General features: G+C 39.1%; 2 protein-coding genes across 3 annotated transcripts in view; one reads left to right on the forward strand and one right to left on the reverse strand.

Annotated features, from left to right (window-relative positions):
- The window catches only part of Hepacam2 (HEPACAM family member 2), a 39,503-nt gene extending 35,177 nt beyond the window's left edge, over positions 1–4,326 (reverse strand). For both annotated transcript variants that reach the window (XM_052720273.1, XM_052720274.1), the window contains exon 1: positions 4,186–4,326. In XM_052720273.1, the coding sequence (XP_052576233.1) occupies positions 4,186–4,264 (79 nt within the window). In that variant the 5' untranslated portion in view covers positions 4,265–4,326. The remainder of the gene's footprint in view (positions 1–4,185) is intronic.
- Positions 4,327–8,354: 4,028 nt separating this feature from the next.
- The window catches only part of Vps50 (VPS50 subunit of EARP/GARPII complex), a 109,574-nt gene continuing 91,185 nt past the window's right edge, over positions 8,355–26,743 (forward strand). Inside the window, exons 1-4 of the mRNA XM_052719185.1 lie at positions 8,355–8,498; positions 14,681–14,749; positions 25,352–25,474; positions 26,551–26,622. Of these exons, the coding sequence (XP_052575145.1) occupies positions 8,466–8,498; positions 14,681–14,749; positions 25,352–25,474; positions 26,551–26,622 (297 nt within the window). The 5' untranslated portion in view covers positions 8,355–8,465. The remainder of the gene's footprint in view (positions 8,499–14,680; positions 14,750–25,351; positions 25,475–26,550; positions 26,623–26,743) is intronic.

The following is a 26,743-nucleotide window of genomic DNA, read 5'->3' on the forward strand; positions in this document are numbered from 1 at the left end:
TTGCACTGTGCCTGTTGGGCTGCTGTCTTTTTTTTTTTTTTTTAAACTTGACTGTGTATGAAAACATCTACCAGCCATGTGTCAGGGTTCGTGTCTGACCTTCGACTCCCTCGGAACTGTGTTCTCCAGTAATTCTTAGATTGCTCACTTGCACGTGGCCCTGAAGTAAAGCTGCTCAGGAACATGTACATTTTCTAAACTTGCGGAGGGGATGTTTTATTGGATATTTTGCTAAAGTTGGAAATGTGAAGTTGCAGCAAAGGACACATATTTAATCTTAAAATAGTGCTTAGCCAGCAAACATGGCCTTGGTAAGCAAGCCGTTTTAAGTCTTTGCTCATTGTCTTGTGTGCGAAGAGAAATACTGGGCGATGCCTGTACCCTCTCTCTGCTCTCTAATTGTTCAGGTGCTCGATATCCTGACGTATTTTTCTCAGAGTAGCCACTACTTACATTTCAAGAGGAAAGGTTCAAAGGATTTTGAAATAGCGAGTCACAGCATTTAGTCCACGTATTAAGTTGTCAATTCCTGGATGTCCTCTAACAAATTGGCAATTCCGTGTTTGTTACCAAGCAATCAAGGGGCTATGGTGGGAATCACATCATCGCCTTGAGAACGCACTGAGAAGAGCTGCGTGGCTGCTGACATAAGTGAGGTGATTGCCTCTGGCACAGAGCAGCTTTGTCACTGGCTTACTGGTGCGTTTAAGACATTTCCCAGCTCAGCCTAGGAATCCCTGCTAGACTGAGGTGGGGATGGATATATGAATCTTGAATGCCATTTCAGCCGCTCCATTTTTCTCATTTGGGAGAGGTTCTTGCTTTTCCATTTTTCTATAATTTAGTGTATGTAATTATAGTTGGAAAAGACTAGTTGAGATTACATTAATATGCTGGGAGTGGTTGCTAGGCACTGCATTACTATGTGGTGACATTATCACTAGAATAGAAATGTTACTAACTTTTGAATCTCGAATGTTGGCTCTCAACTATGAGCAGGATGATTTAGAGATTCTGAATAAGTTATAAGGAGAGACTTATATTTCACAAGACAGTAAATATAATGCAGATACTGCAGTCTGGAGACAAATAAAGCTACTTCAGTAGATCCTGAATGGTGACACATGACTTTAATTCCAGCACGTGGGAGGAAGAGACAGGTGGATTTCTGGGAGGTGGAGTACAGTCTGATCTACATAATAAGTTCAAAGCCAGCCAGGGCTACACAGTGAGACCCTGTCTAAAACACAACCCTCAGCCCTTCCAAAACAAACAAACAAACAAACAAACAAACAAACAATAAAATTGTTTTGAGACAGAGGCTGTTAAATGTACCTCACTAAAATGCTGGCCTGGAACTCAGGGGTCTCCTTCCTCAGCCTCCTGAGTGCAGGGGCTAGAGGTGTGCATCATCACAACAGGTGAAAGTAACAAATTCATGTGGCATTTTCACTCACCATATAAATGCGGAAAACTAGTTCACTGGGCTATTTAAGAGAATGAACCATATATTCAAGTCTTCAATAATATATTGCCAACTGTATTTCTGAATATATTCAGTGCTTTCATATAAAATGAAAATTCCTTACCAAATATATGTGGTTATTTTAAAATATGTACAGTATAGTGAGAGGTGATACAGCTTTTACAATAGTAGTTTGCTTAGAGATTGCTTACATTATTATTATTATTATTTTATTATTAGCAACAGGATCTTACTGTGAGATCTTGGCTAGTATGTAGGTCAGGCTGACATAAAAATCAGAGATATGCTTCTTGCCTATGCCTTCCAAGTACCGGGATTAAAAGTAGGTGCCACCATGCCCAATTCCTATATTATTTTTACAGGACAATTTATAGGTACCGAGTGTCAGCAAGGAATGAGTTTCCTTTTATCAGCACCTATAATCTCCCTATCAGGAAAGGCATGAATCCACTGATATGACACAGTCACTGGGAGATTCTGAGACTAAACAGGTAACATTGTTCTCTGTGGTTTTAGAAGCACATATTCTTTCTATTGATGTTTCTTGCTATAAATGTAACAAACCCACGTCTTCAAACACAGTGGTTTACTAATTTAAAAAAAATGAGGTTCACCTTGAGAAAATTTTAATTGCTCTTTTCTAGTTGCATGAGAAAACATAAAGGACTAAAGCTTTCCTCAGCCTCTGTCTGTGTGAGCAGATAAACTTCAAGAAAGCAATATTAATGGAATTTTAATTTTCAATTGGTATTCCAAACGTTTGCACATAAATGAAAATTTTCGTTTTTATTAGGTTGACAAATACGTCCTGAGCTTAAGAGAGCTGTTAAGACCTTCTGCCTTTTAGGCACTAATAGCAACTGGGGAAAACATTGGAAATACCACTCATAACCTGGCATTCAAAATTACAGCAATAACCTCACTTTAGAGACTTCTTAAGATATATAGTAACAGCACCTTCAAAAATATATAAAGTTAGGAATACTTGAAAGTACACTGTAAGAATTATCCATGTTCCAACAACAGAGGGCTTCTGTGAGCAGTTTTACTGTATTGAATACAAACATTAGGTTTTACAAAGTGACCTCTACAGCAGCTCTGAATAGTTGGTATTTATTTCCCCATTACCACACACAGTATTAGCAAACATAACACAACTGTTGTTGACTGAAAACAAACTCATGCATCTTTAGAAAAAAAATAGAAATTAGAAATCTGTATTTTGAAGAGAGAGACTATTCATACATTTGGAGCTTACTTTTAAAATCTTTTAAAAATACAAAGAAAATTCAGTACTTTAAAATTAAAAGGATTTGCATATTCCTCATTTCCTTTACCACTTGCTGCCTTCAGAGAAAGTGAATTTACATAAAGAGGGGAATCGTGGTCAATAATAACATCTTTATTTTTCAATTTGTGATTTCTCCCAACTGTATTTTAATTTTATTTTAGTCAAATTTTTCAATTGAATTGGTTCCTGAGTTCTTCTTAAGGCCAATTACAAAATCATTATTTGTGAAAAGCTAGAGTCCCACTATTTGAAAATGAAAAGCAAATGAGAAACCAATGTAGGATCACTTATTAGGAAAGGATGATGTTGAAATTATGGTAGCAGATGTTTTTATAACCATTTTAAAATGTAGAACATATTGCATGTTTAAATTTGATAATATGACCATATAGCAATTGAGATGACCACAGTTTTGGGGAACAGGCACCTTAAAAATTTATGTCAGGTAGTTTTATGTCAGTGATATTTATATACATTATATACAAATGTGAATAATAGTCATGTTAATAATGAAATCTAACAAATAGTGACAGTAAGGCTTTAAATACCCCAAAAGTTCAAAGCTCAAATTGCTTTATGTATCTATGTTATTCTTTAAAGAATAAAGCCCCCCTTAGAGTTGTATCAGACCAATGTAAACAAAACAAGAAACTAACTTAACCTTTTAGATCTATAATAGCGAAGATGAAAAATGGGACATTTGTTGAAAAGAATATTGATGAATAAAAGCACAGAATGATATAGAGAGTTCAAATTATGATAAAAAAGAATGAGAGAAAAATATTAAGATACAGCAAAAAAATAGAGCTAGTCATTGACAAAGAGAAAAGCTAAAAGTCATTTTGGAGCACTGAGCCTCTTAAACATATTTCTGTTTTGTCAGTTTAGCCAGAACTTCACATTTTCCCACATTTATATGAAAGAAGAACAGTTTGGGTGTGATCTTTAATTTAAGCAATACCTTTAATTAAAAGAAAAACACCACTATGAATTGCTATGAATTTCATTGTGTGTTTTTAATTTAATACACTATTAGAACATTTTTCAATTAAAAATTCACAATTAAAGATCACTGAGCCTATCTGTAAGCCCCGGCAAAAGAAGAACCCCCCTAGCTTTTTATACTGCCTTAACTTTCTTAGCGAGTCCCATTGACAATAGCTGTTGCTCCAAGGAAACAAAAGCAATCATTTCTTGAACCTCATTTCTCTTACATGTTCCTCTTTCTTTGCTGGAACAGTGTGTTATTGTTAAAAGGTTCTGAACTGTTCTTCAATTATCTGAGAAAATCTACAGCCCAAAGCAAATATTTGCCTTATGCCTACAAAAAATAAGCCACAAAGAAAACCAACAAAACCCCATAACCCAAACCCCAAATACTTAAAAGCCAGTTCATGCAGGGCCTTACCTATAAGAAGAAAGTATATTTTGCAAAGAAAGATCCCAACCATGCTGCTGAGGGGCTCCATGAGAACATCCTGCCCCATGCATACGGCGCCCTGTTCTCAGTGGCAAGTAGGTTCATGGACCAGCAGCTGCTGGTTTATTTGCTAGGGAAATTAGCAGTGAGGTAACAGACCCTATCCTGCCTCTTGCTTCTGTGATTTGAATACAGAATGAATGTGTATACAAAGGACACAGGGAGTAGGAACACCTGTTATATGCTTTGCAAGAACACAGGGCTGTGGCTTTCGGAATAGTTTCTTAGTGATTCTCAGTAATTTTTCAGTATAGCTTTAAAAATTATACTGAGTTATTCATAATCAGGAGGAGGAAGACACTCTCTTTGGGTGACCTCATGATATATAAATCCCAAATATGGTTTCATGTCATGAAAAATTATGTCATTGCTTTGAAATTTGAAAAATTACTTTCTATTGAAAATTGAAGTACTTTATGAATTTGCCATGTAGCTATTCATCTTCATCAAGTTACTGATTATCATGTAAGGACTGTACCAAAGAACCAAAGCAGATAATTAGAGTATTTTTTAAATGTATTTTTTCTTTGTTATATACTCTATTGCAAATGGCTGTGATAGTTTTATTGAATCTACAGATTCATAGATTTAAAAACAAATCACAGGTATGTTTCTAAGTAGGGACGAGGCATGCATTGTGTATTATTATAATGTATAGCATATGCCAACAGATAATACCTGAGGCCAAATTTTCTCAGTTGAATCTTAGAAGAAGTGAACCAGCAATTCATAAAATCTTTACCTGTGTGTTCTGCCTACATCTTCCCATCCTAATTCCTTTCATTATCATGGAAGTAGATGGTCTGAGAATTGCTGCTTAATTTGGTAAGTTACAAGTGAGCTATCATTAAGAAGGCCCAAGCTTTCTGTGTGAAATGGAACATATGTTAAAAAAAAAAACTTACTTAAAAAGCAAGTAGAATTTCAGCACAAGTTGTTTTCAACAGTGAAGTTCCGCTGAAGGAATTCAGTGACAAGAGGAAGAAGGAAGGCATAGACTTTCATTCTAACTGCTTAAAGGAAGACTGTTGTTCAAATATTAAAAATAAAAAAGGGACAGTGGCTATTCTGGGCACCAACTTTAGAAATACTCTTTATATCAAAGTTCCCAACTTGTGAAGAAAGTGTCTAAAGGCAAAGGCACTACTGTTGGGAAACCCAACTCCTTTATACAAGTCAGTCATTTTACAATGCTCCATTCCTCAGAAGTATGTCAAGAATATCCTCAGCACCAAGCAATGACAAGTTTCTCTGCACTCTGAATCTTGCACACTCATTTATTGCAGCGTTAACCATATTCGCTTCAGTTCATTTGCTTAGATGTATACTTCTCAGGTCCTTGACTACAGTGAACGTCTCAGTCATGGACAGTTGGCACCTAAGCATAGTGCTCATTTTCCTTAACATGTTTCCCCAGAAATAAACTCCTTGCATTCTTTAGCCTAAGCTGTCTTCTTCTTAGTTGCTCCTTTAAGAAATTCACACTAGGGGTTGGGGATTTAGCTCAGTGGTAGAGCGCTTGCCTAGCAAGAACAAGGCCCTGGGTTCGGTCCTCAGCTCCAGAAAGAAAAAAAAAAGAAGAAATGCACACTAGTTTTCATATTAAACGACCCATTGGAAAGAAACATTGGACTTAGATACCACACAAGCTCCCTCACTCCACTTAGATCAGTCTTAACAGAAGCTGCTCCTATTAAATAAAATTTTTATAGTGTCCTTAAACCAAAGGATCATTTGTTATGAGGGCTCCAGGATCCTTGCCAAAATGTGAGAAACAAAGACAGTAGAGTGGGTTTTTCCTAGTGTCAAATGTACAGCATTTAAGGGATTTGTAAAAATTCCAGTATTTTCCTCATTTTACCTTAAAATATACATTTTGTGACAGAAGATAATAGGTGTTATAATAAGAATTTAAATACCTGAATGAACCATTCTTGTGCTGTTTTTCCTGTCATTACATACATTAAAAAATTTGCAGTACTTGGGTTTTGTACAGACTGTATACCTTGACCAAGCGCCCTCTAGTGGTAGGTTGTAAATATAACGGCTTACGAGAATAATTTGTGAATTCAGGAAATTTACATTGAATTCACGCAAGCAAATTTAACTTCAAGTGCTGCCAAACTGACAGAATTCTTAAAAATAGTTCCAAAGTGTTTTGTCAGTATAAGAAAAATTCTCGCAGACACATGGCATCACTCAAGGCAGAGGCCGGTAGATCTCTGTGAGTTTGAGGACAGCCTGGGCTATACAGTGAGATCCTGTCTGGGGCTGGGGACAGGGGTGGGATGGGATTGTCTCAACGCAGTATTTTATAGCAAGTTCATAATCAATCAACTGTTTTGGTTTAAAAAAGAGGGGGCTATATCCTCACTGTTTACTGGTCATAGTTATAGTTGCATTAAAAATGATTAACCTACAACAATCTCTGTCCATGATGATTGCATTCCCAGGAATGCAAGGAGTCACTGGGAATGCATGGGGGGGAAGGGAGGGAAGGAGAGAGAGAGAGAGAGAGAGAGAGAGAGAGAGAGAGAGAGAGAGAGAGAGAGAGAGAGAGAGAGAGAGAGAGATTAGAGCACGACTGCTTTCTGACCTCTCCAGTCACACATCCTTTACTGTCTAGTTCATTTAAATGATTAGGCTGGTTTTGTTTTACACAATGGACATCTACTACATGCATTTCAAGCAGCTATATTCTTTAATACAGATCCCTTAATGGAATAGAAAAAGCAACAGAGGAGAGTTGGTGACATCCTTAAGATGACAGGAACGGTTGTGTATAAGATGAACTGGAGGGGGGGAGGCATTCATTATTATAATTAATACTGTAATTACATTTGCTTCTGAGGAGTTGTACAGTCTGCAGGAAGAGCCGACCCCTAGAGGAGGCAACTGCATACGCAGATTCCTGTGGTAGCCACCAAGCCTCCCAGAGGGCCTATTTTTCTAATAAACGTTAAACTGATAAAAGGCACTGGTGTCATGATTTAGGAATCATTCCTCAGCACAATACAGGAAACCTTTAAGCATCTGAATAATCAGTTTACAATCTGCAATAATCTTAGACAAGTTCCTTAGTTTCCCCACACCCTTCATTTTTAACACGGAAATAATAGTAACTCCATAAGGTGCTCGTGCATATGGGCTTGGGTGTGTGTTTCTTTCTTTTTATTTTTATTATTTTTGTTTGTTTATTTGCATTTTTTGAGAGAGAGAGAGAGAGAGAGAGAGAGAGAGAGAGAGAGAGAGAGAGAGAGAGAGATTGGAGTTGGTGGGTGGGGAGGCGGGACCAATCTAGGATGAGTTGAGGGCGGCAAAACCTGATCAGAAAATATTGTATGGAAAAAAATTTGTAATTGAAAAAGAGGAGAAAAAGGTTCTCATGCAGATACATGAGGTCATACACATGAAGCCATTGACAGAGTCCCTTCCAATTTGTAAATTTTTCAGTGTTACCTGAAAATTATTAGCTCTGAGTTTGCTGCCCCTCCCATAGTCTCATGATTTGAAATCCTTATAAAATTGAGTCTCCTAAGCTCCCCTATTACTTTCTCCTTTGTAACCACTAACGAGAGATGACTTTAAAGTGACACGTGCTCTCAGAATGACTGACAGCTGTCTTGACTTGTCTTTGCTTAAGCAGGTAGGAAAATGATAGTTGATTTTATTAGAGCTCTTTACAGGGAATGCCAAGAATGAAGACGAACCTACGGCTGGCCATCAGCATCTTAGGTACCTGCCTCCCCGCTTGCCCCAGGCCACACCCAGAGCCACTGGGAAATTCCACGTTCTAGACACGGTCTCGTTACCCCTCCCACCCCCAGCCCAGTGCCTTCTCTAGCACTCCTGGAGGGCGTCTTGTCAGTCTCCTCAGAGTTTGTTTAGCTGACTGGCCAGAACGCCTAAGTCTTAAGCTCCAGCCTCGTCTAAGCCGGTTCCAAGCGCAGGTGGTCACTCGGACCAACGAGATTTGCTGTTGGCTAAAGAGTTGCTTCTTGGGAAATGTAGTACCCAGGCCGGCCTTCTTCTACGACTGCAGCCGGAAGACTACACTTCCCAGCATGCTCAGCGAAAGGAAGGCTGACCCAGGCGGGCAGCTCCACGTGACTACTCACTATGGCTTCCCTGTGTTGTAGCCGGGTGTCTGGTGGTCTTGTGTGATTTGTTAGTTCTCAGCGCCAGGGTAATCGTCTCTCGACCTCGACATGCAAAAAATCAAATCTCTAATGACCCGGCAGGTGAGTCTTGTAGTCTGAAGCAAACAGGTCCTTCCTCCTGGCTGGGAGAGGAACCGAGCTCCCAGACCCCGGGCAGTGGTGGGCGGAGGCTTAAATTATAGGTGGTGGTAGGTCTTAGGGGCGCTGGGCAGCAAAGTAGTACCCTGGAAAACTCACCTGAGCCTCCTTAATCCGACCTCGACTTTTTGTGGGTAGTGTCCTCTTAGACACAGTCATTTACACAAGGCCAGCCAGGGAGTTGGGCTGTCTTTGTCTCCCCTCTGCTTTTGCTTCCTTTCCAGGACAGCCTCAGCTGCTTTGCAGCATCCCCCTCTTCCTGACTGACGGTGATTTGCCAGTAGGTGTCCTGGGAAAGGACATGGGTCTGTGCAATAGAGAAGACTGGAAAAGAGCTAAAGTGAAGAAACGGCTATTTGTAGACAACATTAGTACCGTTGTGGTTCGGGGGCAACTCTCCAAACCTTGTAGATGTTTTCTGGATGTGAAAATGAAAGTTAACAGTTGCTTTTCTGTTCCTCCTATCTCAGTGTACCGCTGTGAAGGTCATCAGTAAGTTAGTGTATGCGAACATTCTTCGTGTATTGCTACTTTAAAAAAAAATCCTTGTTATGGCAAAACAGTGTCTATTTTGTTCTTGCCAGAATAATTCACGAATAAGACTGCTCTGTGTCTCAATTTCCTTCAAGAAGCTGCAGAAATTTATCTTTTTTAGGTATTTATTGGTAACTTTATTTCAGAAACCTGTTTTGACTGTAGCATATATATATATATATATATATATAATTTGCTATTTTTTTCTTCATTTTAATAAGAAACAAGCATAGTTTGGATGAAAGTTTTAAGTCAGTGTGGCTTAAAATGTTGGTAGAATCCTTTCACTAAAGTGTCACTTGTCATGTGTTTTCCTAACAAAAGAGAACAGGAATACAAATGACTTCCTTACATACTTGAAGATTCAGAATTTTAGCGATGGTGGGACAGTTTCGTAGGTGAGTAGAGGCATCTAGCAGTCCTTCACATTTGAACGCTGGTGCTTCCTGTTGCTTCTTACCTGAGAAGGAGTTTGGAGGCTGCTCCATCCTGAGTGGGGAGGAGAGAGAGCAGGTAAACTCAGAGCTGACATGCAGCCCCTCAGGTGCTAGCCAGTTACGTGCTGGTTTTCTTTCTGTCTGTCTGGTCCTGCTTGGTAAGCAGTATGCTCATTTGTCTGTTATGCCACTTGTAAACTGCCTTGGGGCTGCTGTCCCTAAAGCTGGTGCTCAGTTCTATTTGGTGCCTGGGTTACCAGCGGTATGTAGTAGCTTTGGTGATTTGATTTTTGGTTTTGAACCTTACCTTGTGAATGAGTGGGAGAGAAGAACCAAAAAATCCCGGGTAACTGATGATAATATATTTATTGTTTGTAAATGTAGTGCAGACTCTGCTGAACTTGCTAATTCTTAAACCTCAGTCAGTTTATTGAATTATAGTAGGTTGTATCTGTGTTTAATTGGAGAGGAAAAAATCTTCAGATCATATGCAGGAAGCTGGAGCTATACTGTAAAAAAAAAAAAAGTAAGGTAAAGTTAGGAGGTTTATACAAGTGTTTGGCGCTCCTAATTATATGTGTTTAAGGCTCTGCATATCTAAGGTTTCTACATATTTGATAATTATGCTGTTAATGAATATTAAAGAGAAATGAAATTCTGGTGTATGAAATTTTAATTTTATTTGTGTTCTCTCTCTCTCTCTGGCCATTTTGATCTTTCTTTGCAGAAGATTCGCAGGGAAGGATGCACTTTGTTATCTGGCCTTATTTAGATGAGATCTGTTACTCACCATTCCCCATTATGCTGGCCTCTGTTCTTTCAGTTCAATCAACAAATTGAATTGAGCATTATGTGCCACGCACTATTCCAGGTTTGAAAGAGGCATCAGTGAATAGAATAGACAAGTGCTAAGGCAGACATGGTGAGCAGTGCTTGAGGGAAAGAAGGTAAGCAGGCTTGGGAATTTTGACAATTTAGGATCAATTACATCTTTACATGCAGGGTGGGCATAGAAAGCCTCAGTGGAAAGATAATGCAAAAGACCTGAAAGAAGTGAGGGGGTGAGCTAGGTGGGCAAATACCAGCAGAAGAACAGATTCAGATGCCCCGAGGCAGGAACTGTTATGATCCAATGTGGGCAGAGTAAAGGGAGTAAGGGAAAAGACTTTAGGAGATGAGGTAAGGATGAGGGCATAGAGCTGAAGGCAGGAAGCAAGATCACACTGAACAAGGTAATAGAAATAACGACTTTTATTCTGAGTGAAATGACAGACAGAGGAGCCATGTAGTCTGATAGAGCACTCCAGAAAGGCCATTTTGGCCCCTGTTTTAGTAATAGACTGAGGAAGGAAAAAGCAAGAATCGAGCGACTACTGCAGTGGCCCCTCTGGTAAAGAGTATGGGCCCTGTCCAGGGCGCTAGGGGTAGAGGTGCACAGAAGAGGCTGGATTGTGGACCTGTTGTAAATGGAGAGCTAGAAAAATTTCCTTGTGTGTGTGTAAATGTCAAGGATGGTCCAAGTTGGTTTAACCCCTGTAGATAGACGACTGAAATTGACACTTTCTGAGATGGAGGAAATGGGAGGGGGAGTGATTTGAGTAAAGAGGCTTTTAGACTTGTAAAACGCTGCTTAGATATTTAAATAGAGAAAAAGTGGAGACTTCACCAAATGTATCTGAGTTTATGGGCAGGAATCTGAGGCATAGATAAACCTTCAGGAGTTACAAGTCTATGGCTGTAACTCCTTAAGTTATAGAAAAACAGACAGACAGACAGCATTGCCTGAAGTCAAGTGGAGTGACTGTAGATATATGAAAAGCCTTTTTCACTCGATGTTGAGAGATAGATTATGCAGAGTAGAATATGAAGGAGCTGTCAGTTTTATGAAGTCTTAGCAACTCGAATGACCACCAGCATGTAGCAGATGCTTAATAAATATTACTGAATATTCATTAAGCTAGATAGAGAGAAAAACATAAAGAACAAGGCTTTGAAAGCTGCTGTAGATCAACCAGGTAAGACTTGGGTGAGAGTTAGATTTGGAACCTGACAACAGCACTTACTTACTTTCACAAAAATTATTTATTTAACTTTTATTTTATGTCCATTGTTTTGCCTGCATTCATGTCTGTGTGGGGGTGTCAGATCCCTGGAAATGGAATTACAGACAGTTGTGGCTGCAACGTGGTTGCTGAGAATTGAACCCGGGTCCTCTGGAAGAGCAGCCTGTGCTCTTACTGCTGAGCCGTCATCTCTCCAGCCCTGACAACAGCACTTATGAAGTGGTAGGGAAGAAATTCTGGCTAGGGTAGGCTCAAGAGAAACATGGGGGAGAGAGTTGGAGAGAAATTATGAACACTCAAATCTTGCTAAAAAGAGAAGGAAACACAAATAGTTGCAGATGTCTTTTTGCTCTGATAGAACATAATGACTAGTCTCCTAAGAGGAACAGAGGTTCGTATAGCTGTAATGGAAGTGTCTTTGTTGTTGATCTGATTTGGACAGAGAAAGTGCAAAGGCAGGTGTATTGATGCTGAAATTTATATATGCTTAAATTGTAAAAAAAAAAAAAAAAAAGCAAAGAAGAGAATAAAAGATAGTGGATAGTGACGATAACAAATGTTTTTGTTTACTAAAAGTAGAGCACCACAGTTACAGCAGGGAATTGGTGCCTTAGATGAAAATAGCAGAAAGCTAACTTTATTTTGGTAAGAACTAAAAAAAAAAAAAAAAAAGAAGATGATGATGAAAGGGTTAATAGCCTGTAGTCTTAAATTACAGTTGAGTGCCAGATATATTTATAGACAGCTAGGTCCTTATTTTTTTTTCTTCATTGCTGTTTTGTTGAAAGAAAAGCCATTTTTCTGTGATCCTAGTAATACTAAGAATAATGGTTAAAACTCAAGGAATGTTTGCAAGGTAGCTGGTCCCACTTTGGTTTCTCATGGGAGCTGTCTCATTCTAACAATCCCTGAGTTATCACATGGTTGGGGGTATAATCACAAAGCATGGCTGGCTGGGAAGGTTGTGCAAGGCTGCAGGAGAGTCAGGGTACAAACCAGGTGGTCTCTTCCATTCTCCTGGCTCCTGACATAGGGCTTCCAACTTTTATTCTTATTTTGTACATTTGGCAGAAAGCTGCCATGCTTACTCTTGATAATTATGTAGTAATTTAGAGGTGAAACCTTTTTCTAGATACAAGTACATATCACACTTGCATTCTAGCATCTAGGGAAAGAGGCAGACATGCTATATTCACGCAAGGATTTCTGTCAGATTAGTTAGCCTTGAAAACATGTTTAAAGACATGCTAATTACACTTTGAAAATGGTATTTGAGTAACAGTATCGTTTGAATTATCATTGAGTAACAGTATCATTAATGAAGTTTTACTTCCTATGTGTGTAGTGTATAGCTAATATATGTCTGTGGAAGTTTAGTTGTCTAAGTCAGCCTCGCCATTTTTGATGCTGTGCCATCATGTGAGAAACCCAGTGTAGGACAAACAGCCCAAGTCTTTCGACAGGCTCCAACACGTACTCCATTGCAAGGCATATTAGACTACAGTAAACTTTAATAAAGTGTTCCTGGAAACTACAGACTGCAGTAAGTTGCATGCTCCCATGAGAACAAAGTGCTGAATAGTTGGAGATTGGAGCCTGCACAATAATTTCTACCCAGTAATTCTGTCTGCCTGCCCCCCCCCCCCCCCCTCTCTCTCTGTCTCTGTGTGTGTGTGCGCTCTGTTTGGGAACTTTGCTAGACATTGGGCAATAGAGGCAAATACCATTTGCTTTCTCCTTTAACCTGAGACTTAAAGTGTGAAGGAAATATGTGCACTTAGTATTTAAAACTTCACTGACTGGGCTGAGAGATTGTTTTGAAAATGTCTATAACTGTGTTTCTGAAGCATTAACAATCCTTTGAGTCACCTGAGGTGCTAGTTAAAATGCAAATTCCTGATCCCAGTCCAGAAGTACCTATTCCTTAGGTTCATGGTAGGGCCCTGGGATCTTTAAAAGTTCCCTGGATGATACTACTGGACACAATCTTTAGTTATGCTGGTAAGTACTGTATGCCTTGAAGCATAGGGATTTAGGAAGATTCTTAAGATGAGATACTTTTGAAGCTGGTGGTGTGTTGGTTTTCTATTTTTTGAGACAGGAGAGAGAGTGATAACAGGAAATAAGGATGGGTGGACTGGCTACTCTGGGAACAATGGTAGAAAATATTGTTATAAACCTGTAGATGTGGCTGGTGTTATTTCCTTGCAAGCAAGATAAGCACCCTACATCTTACAGAGAACAGTATTTGAGTCTGAAGTAACTGACAGAAGCACACCATACATTTTGGTGACTGAGGACCCCAAAAGGTCAATATGAGGCACCTAAAGGGCAGTGCAGCTATGTTAGAAATCTCTCCTCAAAATAACGTCTAGCTGCTTTTGCCTAAAGACTAATGTCAGTTCTTTAAATAGCATATTTTAAAGATGGGACTTTGAAATGGAGTGTAAATGCCGAGTTCTTTCTTTCTTCCTAATTTTCCTTGGTATATGTAAGGCTTTCAGAATCCTTTACTTGATGTGCATATAGAAGGTAGCACAGTGCTAAAGAATGGCTGGAAACAGTGAGACGTGGAGTTTATGTCTTATCTTAGGCAGCAAGAATTGGCTACATTAGTGAGAAATAGTCAAGGTTAACAAAGGGCTTACCTATGCTTTAATTAGCATTTTTAAAAGTGTTGAACTAGACCGGTTGGTTAGTGTATTTTTATCTGTAAATCATGAGACTGTGGCTTGCTTGGATCCTTTTTTAAGGTGAATTTGTTAATGATTTAAATAATGGTGTGTTTATAGACAGCTTTGTCATGTTTCCTTCCTTTGGTTGTTTTAAAGTTGTGGTTAAGTTAGACTTCTGCTTCTGTGCTGATGGGTGCCACATGACACTCTTATTTTAAACTACTAACAGCACATCCTTGCTTTCATAGCAGACCATATGTATTGTGATAGTTGGTCTTAGAATGTATATTCTCTGTATTTTCAAGAAGGTAAATCTCATTTTAAAACTGTCATGGCTGTTTCACTAGGTGTGTTCAATCCTTTTACAGTTCTTTAGCACAATTAAATTGTGTTTGTCTCATTTTGTCTTTTTTAAGGGTCTGAAAAGCCCTCCGGAGAGCCTCAGTGATCTTGGTGCCTTTGAGAGTCTTCGGGTCCCTGGAAAGGTATTGATCTCCATGTGTGGTGTGACTTCTCACCTCCACAAGAGCAGACTTACTGCCTCTGTGTACTAATTGCTTCCCTGAAGCTCTGCTTCCCACAGCAGGTGGTTGCTGGGCTAAGCCAGGTGCTGTTTGTGCTTTCATTATGAGGGAGTCAGTGGTAGAGTCCACACTGCCAAATTAACAAAGTTAGGGTTTATTATATCAAATTCCTGGCTTGAAGGCAGATATACATGTATATTTTGCTTACTTTGTTGCTATAATTTAAAAAGTTAAAGTAATTTATTAACTGACTTTTTAATGCTGTAGCATTCTGAGCCCTGAAGTATATTTAATTATGTTTTTCCTTTGGGCAGAGAATTTTGAATAAGCCAGTGAAACCCAACTTATACTAAGTCTGATGCATTTCAGATTTTAATTTCCTAATATTCATGTGAACATCTCAGTTTACAAGTTTAATGTTTGCCACTTGAAAGCTAGCTGGCTTTCCCCTGGAGACCGTCAGCCATTGTTAACCCTGCTGCCGGTGTCTGTGCTGCTGCTGCTGCTGCTGCTGCTGAGAGCTGTGCTGTGGATCACAGCTCCGCCACAGATAAAGGATTTCAAAGGGTTTTAATTGGAGGATTAGAGTGTGTGTGTGTGTGTGTGTGTGTGTGTGTGTATGTGTGTGTATGTGTGTGTGTGTGACTTTTTTTTTTTTTAACAGCTGTTTTTTTTTTGAACCCAGGGTCCCCTGCTTGCTAGGAAAGTAATCTATCACTGAACTAAACCTCCAGCCCCTGAGCATCATAATTAAAAACACTCTTCTGCTGTGTCTGGCATCTCAATACAAGAAGCTTTTTTTCTCTTACTATAGTTTCTTTGACATTTTTATTTTATTATATGGGGTTACATAAGGGCATCTTCATACAACTCTGTAATGCACTTGGGTACATCCCTCTCCACAGCCCGTTATCTGCCCCTCTGAGCCTTCACCTCCTTAGCAGTCCCTTTTGCTGTGCAGATGGTTTAGCTTCTGCTTTTATGCCATTTGTACGTAACCAATTTTATGTATTTTTAGAGTCTTGGACCTGTAAATGAGAGAGAGTATGCACTGGCTGTCTTTGAGACTGAGTTACTTTGCTTAATATGATCATTATGTCCGTTTTTCTGTAAATTACATAATGGCTCAAGAACCTTCTATTATGTATGTCAGTCGCATTTTCTTCATCCATTCCTTGTTGGAAACCTCTGTTGGCCTCATAGCTTAGCTACAGTGACTAATGTTACAGCGAACATTGAGGTGCAAGTTTGTCTCTACTGTGTTGCTGGAGTCTTTGGGTAAATGCACAGAAACTGTCTACGGAATTGCATGGTAGGCCAGTTTTTAGTTGGTTATGGGTGGACTGGTTTACAGTCCACTAGCAGTTCCCATCCTTGTCAACATATGTGCTGTTTCCTTAATACAGGACTTTGCTTGTTCAGTTATCCCAGGCCTCTCACACCCCAGTGTCCGCTCTCATCTCCTTCAGACACCTTCACCACTGGAGTAACATCTGCACTTACTGTTAGTCTTTATTGGAGTTCATACACAAACATAGTGTCTCAGTATGATAAAATGCCAATAATCCTTTTGCATGAAATAGTTCAGACAAAGACTTGGGCATCATATATATGTGTATATAATTATATATGTATATAAAATTATAAAATATGTTATAAATGGATGTGGTGCAGTTAGGAAGTAAGGACTAACCATACATCGTGACTGATAAGCAATTGTCTTTATTTATTTGATGAAGAAAAAAGATGATTATACATTATGGACATACTTTGAATTTAATTGTGTTATGTTTCAGAATCAGTGTCAGGTTGATGAGTGAATCTCAGTAAAAATATATGAATTTCTTAATAGAAATGGTCTGTTGTCGTTAAACGTCAAGATCCGATTTTTTTTGCAATAGTGGTGGCAGTGGATTTATGTATAGTTTTCCTGTGGACCCTTTACTGTGTTTCTTTGAGATATCTGGCCCTGGGTAGAAAGTACAGTCTGGGGTCACAAGATCAGCAAATGAAAATGGTTCAGGTGAATGTCATATCTAAGCACTGGTCTTTTTGACACATACTAAGGAGTTCCTGGATGGTAAAGTAGCTAATAGGAAGTGATGCCTCTGATGTAAGCTGCAGCTAGCCTTATGATAAGAAAGCCTCCCAAGCTCCTCATGCCTGTTCATTCTCTGCTTGTTGACAACATCACAAGAACTAGGGACTGCAGGGCTGCTACCCTCTCTCTGAATGGCTCTACACACACAAGAGTACAGTCCAGAATGGTGGTGCTCTGGTTAGTAGACTGAATTTGATGTGAATCAGGCTTGCAGTCACTACTGAGCTTGACAGCTAAAAGAACTCTGGGATTGCTTACTGAGTGTGGCTTACTTTAACTTTAATGTAGAGCATTACACATACATACATACACATATATATCTATGTGTGTATATATATATATATATATATATATTATTCAGCATTCTGAAGGTTGATGTTTTCTTCTTGTAGTCTCCCTGTGAATTTTCATTAACAATTTTGAGCATCAACTGTGTTCTAGACACACTGTAGGAATTGGCAGTACAGCAGTGGAAAGACAGGTCCTTCAGGAAAGCTGAGGCTTTGCTCTTGTTACATTCATGTCAGAGAAGGCACATAGTAAACAAGATGATTGTAAATTATGACAAAACCTTGAAGGAGAGTACGTGATGAGATGAACTCAGTGAGGCTGGGCTGCTCTACTTGAAGTGTGTTCCCCTCATGTTGTTTTACAAGAGTGGTGTATGTTTCAGAGATTTTCAAATTCTGTAATCTGTCTCTTGCATGCAGTATATTACTGGGGTTAAAGCTACTTAGTGGTGGGTTAAGATGAATGTGTTGATACTTAGTTTATGCTACTTACGTAATTTAAATGCAGTGAAGAAATATTTAAATACTTCCACTTAATGGCATCACCACACACATAAATATATAGGCAGAACATTGAAAATAATCCCTCTGTTCAAGAATGAGCTTGTTTCTTTTTCCTTTTAATGCTATAGCATTCCCGAACCCCAGAGTATATTTAATTACATTTTTCCTTTGGGGGGAGAATTTGAATAAACAAGTGAAACCCAATTTATACTAAGTCTGATATATTGTAGATTTGAATCCCCTAATATTCAGCTCCGTTTTACAAGTTTAATGCATGAATTCTTTTTTCTTTATTATAATATCGTTCAAGTTGAAAGAAGAAACTCTCAATTCAGGAAAGAAATAGATTAGCTTGAGTTGTGATATATTGCAAGGCTTTAGAATAAAGAATAGAGTGTATGGGAGTGGATTATTAGGATGGATCATATTACTGTTGGTTAGGTTAAAAATGATTAATGTTTCCAGATTCCATGCTGGTTCAATTCCCTAGGAAAAGGAGGGCAGTGAAGGAGAACTGAAGAGCCAGAAGACCTGCTTCTTTTGTTTGTTTGTTTGTTTAGTTGTATTTTTTGAGACTTGTGCAAGTACTGTTGGTGGTTGGGAATCACCTTCATGGTGGTGGAGAGCAAGGAGCAGTGCGGGGCAGGTGCACTCATGCAGGGTCCTCTAGAGACTGACTTAAGAGGGTGATGGGGTCTCTGCTGGTTTGTTCCTCGGATTGAAGGCGAGCCTGCTGATAAGGTGATGCAGACCTGAGCTGGAGAAGTGCAGAAGCGTTGAGTTGAGGGACACTGAAAATACAGAGTCCAAGACGGAGGATCTCACTAGATGTGGGAGGTGAAAGACTGGAAAGCACTGAGGCTGGAGGTGCTGTGATGGCTTTTCTCAGCACAGAGCTTATTCTTTTAAGAGGGTCTAGAAAGACCTTAAAACTAACGAAAAATGAAGAGGGTCTGCACTGGATTTTTTCTGCCTGATTCTCCGTTTGTGCTGTCCTTTCCCTCCAGCATTAGGGTCTCATTATTGGCAGACAGTTTAATATTCATTGAAGCTGAAAATTATTTTTAAAGATAGCTTAAAAATTTTAATGTTTCCAACGTCATTATCTTCAGTGTTTTTCATATAATAAATTTAGAAATATAATAAAATCCTGGACTTGGGTTGACTTTTCTTTTTCTTTCTTCTTTTTTTTCTTTCTTTTGGTATTTGAAGACAGGGTTTCTCTGTGCAGCCCTGGCTGTCCTGGAGCTTGCTCTTTAGACCAGGCTGGCCTTGAACTCAGAGATCCACCAGCCTCTGCCTCCCGAGTGCTGGGATTAAAGGTATGCGCCACCACCAACCACCACTAGACATTGGGTTGACATTTTTAACTGATTACAAAGAAATAAGTACAAATATTTGGCAAAGGATCAAATAAAAAATTTGTTTATTTTTTTGTGATTTTTGAAACTATTAAATGCAATAAATTTGTGTGGTTAAAATCATTTTTTATTCATTACTTTTTGCATAAAACGATTAAAATTCTTTTATTACCTAATTTTATTTAAGTCTAGATTAAAATAGTCATATTTTAACAGCCTTGTACAAATGTTCATAAATTATTTAGCTGAGTCCTCCTTCCAAATTGTAATGTAACCAGTCCTCCACTAGATGGCACTGAGAACCTGAAGAAAACAGGATAGGCTTTAAAGCCTGCTTATGTAAAGCACAGAGACAAACTGAGGAAGCCGCTGCATTTGATAGATTATTACTGTTGTTCTAGTGGGAATATGAGAAAATGTGCCATTTCCCCATGTAATCAAACATCTTGCAATTCATTATAATCTTATGTGGTACATGGTTTTAGGGTATCTGAGATCTGAAAATAGGTTTTGAATTGTTTCATTTGGAAGTAGATCAAACCTATATCAATCTGTTCAGTGATTTATGACTTTAATAATACTGATTGAACATTGAGAACCGTATTTTTTCTTCCTATTCTTTGTGTATAGATTTTGGCAACTAAATTTATTTTTTGCTTTCAATTAGAGCTCTAACGTGATGTTAGCTCTATGAGACTGCAGCTTCTAGCTGCAGCAGTTATAACAGAGTGTCATTTTTGTGTTGCCGTCCTGGCTGGTGGAAGAAAGCTAACAGTTCAAAAAAGAAAGCCGAGCAAGCCAGGGAAACAAACGGCAAATGTGGGCTTTAGAAGAACAGGGTCTCTCCTTCCACTGTCCTTCCAGCACACACAGTCAGTCTCTGCCTCTGTCCGTCTGCCTCTAGACCCTGCCATCTAGGTACATAATCAAGCATATGTAAACTGTGGTGTGATAAGGGGGGAGTTGAGGTTCCAGTATTTATTAATTTTCTGCAGAGTTTTGATTATAGCCTATGAACTGAAGAGTTTCATGTCAATTTACGTGACATAATTATGTAATTTGTTTGAATAAAAACCTAAAACTAACTGTTAGGTGTTTAAGCTGTTGTGTGTGTTGACTTTAACTGTGAGGGGGGTGTTGTGCAGTTACAACTAGTTACTTTTGGATTGACTTTGGCTCAATTAGTACGGAGTTTTGGATAATTTGAAAGTAGTAGCTAAATGCAAAACTTAGTTATTTTTTTCTTAAGCACAGATGCATTCTCTTAAGACATGATTCCTTAGTATGAAATTGCTCTGTAAAGTGATCGTCTAGTTCCTTAGAAACCATAAACGTCCTAGAAATGTTTTCATAACATCTTTCATTTGAGGGCTTAAATTGTTTTATGGATTTGAATCCCCATAAAACCTTTTGTTTTTATGTTGAGATAAGAAGTAGCCTGGCTAGAGCAGAGATACTGACTGAAATATCTGTTATGATCGTTTTTCATAAAGTTACATTCATATGTGCATTTTATGTGTTTGCTCATGTAGCTTTATCTCCCTCCGAGATAATCAAAGTGGAAGAGCAGCCTCGGTGGTAATGTAGTCAACCTGTGTGAGGCTGCTGGGGAAACAGCTCTAAGCATCAAGAAACTGTTGGCCTGACAGTCTACTAAAATAATCCTGCTTGCTTTATGCTGTTAATAAAATACTGAACGTTTATGCTTACTGTTGGTACAGTGTCTGACACAATGGCATATCTTATATATTTTAACTAGAGGAATACATAATTCTGACGCATATACATACATGGATGTTTTGCTTCTTGGTGAACATGTATTTTTTTTTTTTTAAATCAGGGCTCTTTATTGCTTGATTTCAGAGTTGCGTTTTGTTTTGTTCCTCGGTTTAGACTTGAATTTCTCTCTGTTCTTCTGTCAGGTTGAGAGGTGTCTTTTGTCTCTGTCCTTCCCTCTGCTCAGCCTCTCCAGGCTGTTTATTTGTTCGTGGTCCCTCGTTAGTAACCGGTTAGGGCAATGCCGAATTTCACTCACCCCTGGCTGCTGTCATCCAGGAGAGTTTTAACATGTTGAGAATAAAATGGCTGTTGTTAGCTGTAGCTCCTCTGACTGAGCAAGGGAAGGCAGTGGAGCTTGTGAAGCAGGCTCGCCAGCTCCCGATGGCAGTGTGGGGCGAGCTGGTTTGCTCTTCTGCTTCTCTGCGTTCGCTTCCTCTGTCTGCATTTAAATCTGTGACTTGAATTGTTCCTTTCCAGTTTTAATTCTGAGGTGCATTGATGTACATTTTCTGTATTTTAGTGATTAGCAGTTAAGTGTTGTTGCATTTTATATAGCCTTGTTGGCAGATTAGGTTTGGATTTTCACATTTTAGAGAGCATTTACACTACATTAATCTTAATACTCATTTAATCATATACTATAAACCAGAACACTTACTATAAAATAAATCCTTTAAACACTTCATTAATAATAAACAGTTGGCAAGACTGAACTATTTAATTCTAAACTTAGTTTAACTATCTCATTATTGTAACCTTTTTTCTTAACATATTTTGATATGCCATGAAGAATTTTATTTGGTTCTGTTTTTTGTTGTTTGCCTTAATATTTTTTGTAGGAAGTCTTTTGTTCATTTTGTGTATTATCTCACACTTATAAATTACTTTGTCAGATTCTGATTTAGATAAAGAATTGCATATTTTTATACATCTCCAATGCTAGGAAGTGAGTTTTTAATTCTAGCAGAATTTTGCAGCAGTTATATAAAGCTATGAAATACAGCTTTTTCTGTTTATTTTTCTCATTTGCATACATAAAATACTCCCAAGTCATCTAATACTTTCGTTATTTCTTGCTAATAGAAGCATTAAGAGTTTATGCACCATGTTGCCTACTAAAACTGTTTTTGTTTCCTATTCCATTTGAATACAGTTGACTGTTGAATATAGTTTGATCTGTAATTATCGGCGTGCTGTGAAGCCTGGCGCTGCAGAGCATAGTGATGAAGACTAAGGAGCGGTTGCAGTTTGAAGTGTGGGGTCTGACTGAGCATGCAGCCTAGCGCCGAGGAAGCATTTAGGGAGTGATTAGGTGGAAGCAGAGCCTGACGGCTGCACATGCAGCGGCACAAGAGACAGTGGCTTCTGAACAGTTTGAATGAGCTCAGCTGTGTGTTTCACAGGGAGCTCGCTAGATAGGCTGAAAGGAGGGTTATTTTATTGGGATACAGTGGCATATCTGAGTTTTTAGTTTGGATGGAGTTCTCCGTTGTATGTTCTGTGTCTTTTCCTGCCTTGCTAGGTTTCATCGCTGCCCTTTTCAGAATGTTGTATTAGAGTATGAAGGATTCCATGGTAGTTCTTTGTGTTCTCTGATGTTGATGGAGTAGATCTCCAGGAAGGAATAGCGTCTGACCTTTGCACTTATACAGATTGTACTGTTCTTATAAATTCATCACATTTTGAAATGTACATTTGTGAGATATTTTTAAATGAAATCACATTTTCCCTTTGGCAATTTTAATAACTTTAAAACAGATGAAAAATTAAAAGTGTAGGTTTGAAGAGGCTAAATCATATTTCCAAGGTTCTAGAGATGCAACTAAAGGTAGAGTCCCTGGCCTCAGGTCGTCCACCCGGTACTGACTGCTGGAGAGCATCAGCGTGGTGTCATGTGCCAGTGCCAATCAAACCCTTAAGATGATACCTTTGATCATTTCATGTACTGGATTTCTGGCTTAGCTACAAATGGTAGTTTCTAATGTTACTGATTTTGTAATGTGCAACATTTCTTTTTGAATGGTACGAACTGCATTTATTTGTTTGTGGTGTTTAGGCAACATTACCCTCCTGAGGCTTGTATTTCAGATGCTTGTGTCCCTTTAAGGGACGGAGGTTTGCTAGAGAATTCTGAGTCCCTTTCCTTTCCATCCCTCTCACTTTATATTTATATCGAATGAGTGAAAGCTGCCTGACTTCCACAGGTGGTGTGGAACACACACACACACACACACACACACACACACACACACACACACACACACACACACACACACATCCACACCCTATGCCAAATTTGAACACCACTCACTGGGTGTTAGAGTTGCAAATAACTTCCCCTTCCCATCAGCTACTACCCGAGAAGTGCAGCTTTCACACGTGTGTGTGTGTGTGTGTGTGTGTGTGTGTGTGTGTGTGTGTGTGTGTGTGTTCAGGTGCTTGTAAATGTTCACATGGGTATGGACCAGAGGCCAAACTTTGTTGTTCTTCAAGAGCCTTCCACCGTATTTTTGGAGACCAGATCTCTCACTTGGATGTCGGACTGTATTAAATAGGCAGTGTGGGATGGCTGGAGAGCCCAGGAATTAGCCTGTCTCTACCTCCCTGCTGCTGAGGTTATAGGTGCAAACCTCTAGCCCTGTGGGTTCTAGGAATTAAACTCAAGTTCCATGCTTATGAGGAAAACATGTTAGCAACTGAGCACTTTCTCAGGCCCAGGATGCTGGGTTTCTTGCTGTGCTCATGGTACCTGTCACATACTGTTGTCCAGAGTACGCATATTGTTGGCCCATTCTGTTAGAGTATTTTATAAATTGAGTTTGGTGTACACAGGCTTGCTTTTTATTCCTGTGTTCTCTTTCCAATGTAGTAGGATTTTAAATTTAAATACTACATTGTTCTTTTAAATTTCTGTCCTAACACTTTTAGCTTGAATTTACAATAGGAATTAATTCTTAGTTTATAAATTAAAAATATAAAATGTTATGCCTTAACATTCAAGCAAATTATTTTTAATAAATAAAAAGTATGCCCACAATAAATCATAGAACATCACTCTGTATCCTTTAATTGGCTACAAATAGTCTAATGATTTTATCGATTGACTTAGTGATGACTTAGGCTGGTGGGCTGGGTTAGCGCTCTGGGATCCATGTGGAAGAAGGAGTGACCCGGCTCCTGCATGTCGTCTCCTGTCCTGCATGTGTGTGCTGTGGCACACCCTCCGAGTAAACAAACAAGTAAACACAGTTAGTGATGATTCATTAAGATTTCTGCTAAACAGTATGTTAATGATGGTAAGTTTTTAAAACAATTGCTTCTTTTTTGTACTTAAATATATTTGATATTAACTCTGAAAAGTTGGATGTTTATACTAGTTGAGGGGCTTTTGGCATTTGATAGCTGTCAGGAGGAGGAGGGTTAGTTTTCCTTAAGAGTGCAGCCCAGGGTCTGTCAGAAGGCCTCACGCCTAAGGATGTTTGCAAAGCACAAACTGGACTTGATGGGTTTCAAGTATAAAGAGAATACAAAGTTGGGCAGGTAGATAAGAGGGGTGGGTCTGGGAGGAGGGGTGGGGAGCTGAGAAAGGTTGAAACACATTAGGTGGAATAGTCAAAGAACCAGTTAAAAACAATGTCTTTGTTTTGCTGTTGTGTGTGACGAAGTCTTTGGCTTCTCTTAGACAGTCTTGCTGGATAGCTCAAGCTGCCTCATCCTTCCAAGGATTGGGATTATAGGCATGTGTACCATAGCTGGCTTAGTGTAGTATCTTGATTAACCAGTGTGGGAAGAAGTAGATATTGATAAATTGAGGACATTTTCAGCTAACCAAGGGTTTGTCAAAATAATTCGATGAAATTGCATAGCATAGGGACACTAATACTAGAGATAGGCATCTGTCTGTCAAGCTTCTTTAGAGGACATGGATGGAGGCCTCATTCTGTATCATGAGAAAGAAGACCTTTTATCTAATACTCAGCTTTGATACACAGTCAGATCCTGAATTGCAGTGTTAGTACACATTGAAGGAAGCATCCTGGAACTCAGCGTGAAGTTTGAAATCTATCCTTGAGCCAGTGATTCTGAGCTGCCCTCTCTGGTTTCTAGCAGAGTTAGATGCTGGCTGCCAGAGTTCCGGTGCTGTGTCCCAGAGGTCATTGAGAAGGTGTTTTGTTATGTGTGATTAGACAGATCACAGAATATTATTGATGGGATAAAATGTGTGTCTGTGATATGTGCCTATGATAGATTCAGGGAGTTGCTTGCATTTCTTTTCTTAAACATTAAGTTCTTTTAACCTTTTTGGCGTACGAGCAATTCAGAATACAATCGGAATTCTTTCTTCCTCTCCAGTAGAAAAGCAGTGTTTTAGTGTTTGGCTATTTCCTAGTTTTCTGGTTCCTAATTAGCTTGTGTCCTTGGTCAGAATGGCTCTCAGAGGTGCATGACTGGAGACACAGGTCATTTGTTCTGTGTAGATGGGATTTGAACAGTTATACATACTATAATTATGACTTTTTTTTTTAAGGAGGAATTCAGGGAGCTTCGAGAACAGCCGAGCGACCCTCAAGCTGAACAAGAGCTAATTAATAGTATCGAGCAAGTCTATTTTTCTGCGGACCCATTTGATATTGTTAAATATGAGCTGGAGGTAAAAAGAAACTTTGATTAAAACACATCTAAAGCTTATTTTCTCAGTGCATAGGAATGACTTTGTGAGATGGGAAGTTTGGAGGGAACTAATATTTCTTAATAACACTAATGGATCTGTGATTATCACGATATGAACTTAGTGAACTATCAGCCCGTATTATTAAGTGCAGCCTGAGAGTGCTGGGTGGGGAAGCACTGCTGTGCCTTGGGTTTTCATTGCTCGTGAGCAGCACGTTGCAGTGCTGCTTCTCATCGTGTTTTCCACATTACCTAATATGTTCAGAAAACGCTAACTTAAGTGAAATTTAAAATGTAATTGTTTAAGATTTAAAATAAATGCTTAGAAAAGCTATGTAGGACCTTTTGTTTGTACACAGGGCCTGACTCTAGGTGTGCGGACTGACTTCAGCTCCTAGGTTTAAGTGATCTTGCTACTCCAGCTTGGCTAGGGCACTGACTCTTTTGATCATGACTATGTATTGTGCTGAAAAGCCTCTGTACAAAACTGTCTGAATGCTGACAGTATAAACTCATGGGACTCCGTAAGAAAAGTCAGAATAGCAAAATGTGTTTAAACTGGGAATTGGTTTCCCAGTATATACAATTGCATGTTCTCTTGCTGCTTCTCCATGCTGACTTAATTCAGAGTGTTGCCTGTCACTGTGGTATTCAGTTTATTCATAATATTCCAGAGGCAAAAGTCTACGTTGAGATTTCTTATAATTAAGGGTAGCAGGTAGAGTGAGGGATCCATGTTAGAACTTTTTCTTGATTTCTTCTGGCCTGGATCATTTGTAAACACTCCCTGTTGGAAGGCTGGTGGAGTCTGGCTTCCTGGAGGAAGGGCAGCAGCAGAGGGTGTGGCAAGACTGGACAAGGTGGAAGCAGAGGCTTGGGTAAGACAGCTCCGTCGGCTTTGTGCCTGGAGTTGAGCGAACGTTGGAGGATGTGGGATGTGCCACTGTTGCACATCCACTTTGCAGTGCTCTAGTTGGAGGTGTTCTGGGAAAGGAAACCAAATTTGTTGAACTGCTTAGCTTTTAAGTTTTTTTTGTTTTTGTTTTTTTGCTATAGAAGCTTCCACCTGTTCTCAATCTGCAAGAATTGGAGGAATACAGAGACAAATTAAAGCAACAACAAGCTGCAGTAAGTACAAGCATTTGTTTTTGGTGAAACTGTACATGAAAAAGAGATGTAATGTTTACAGAGAAATCCTATAGATTAATACATACACATCCTGTTGTCTGTCATGATCCAGTGACGCGTT

This window comes from Peromyscus californicus, unplaced genomic scaffold (assembly GCF_007827085.1).
Source record: "Peromyscus californicus insignis strain IS unplaced genomic scaffold, ASM782708v3 Scaffold_6__1_contigs__length_162567912, whole genome shotgun sequence".
Classification (NCBI taxonomy): domain Eukaryota; kingdom Metazoa; phylum Chordata; class Mammalia; order Rodentia; family Cricetidae; genus Peromyscus; species Peromyscus californicus.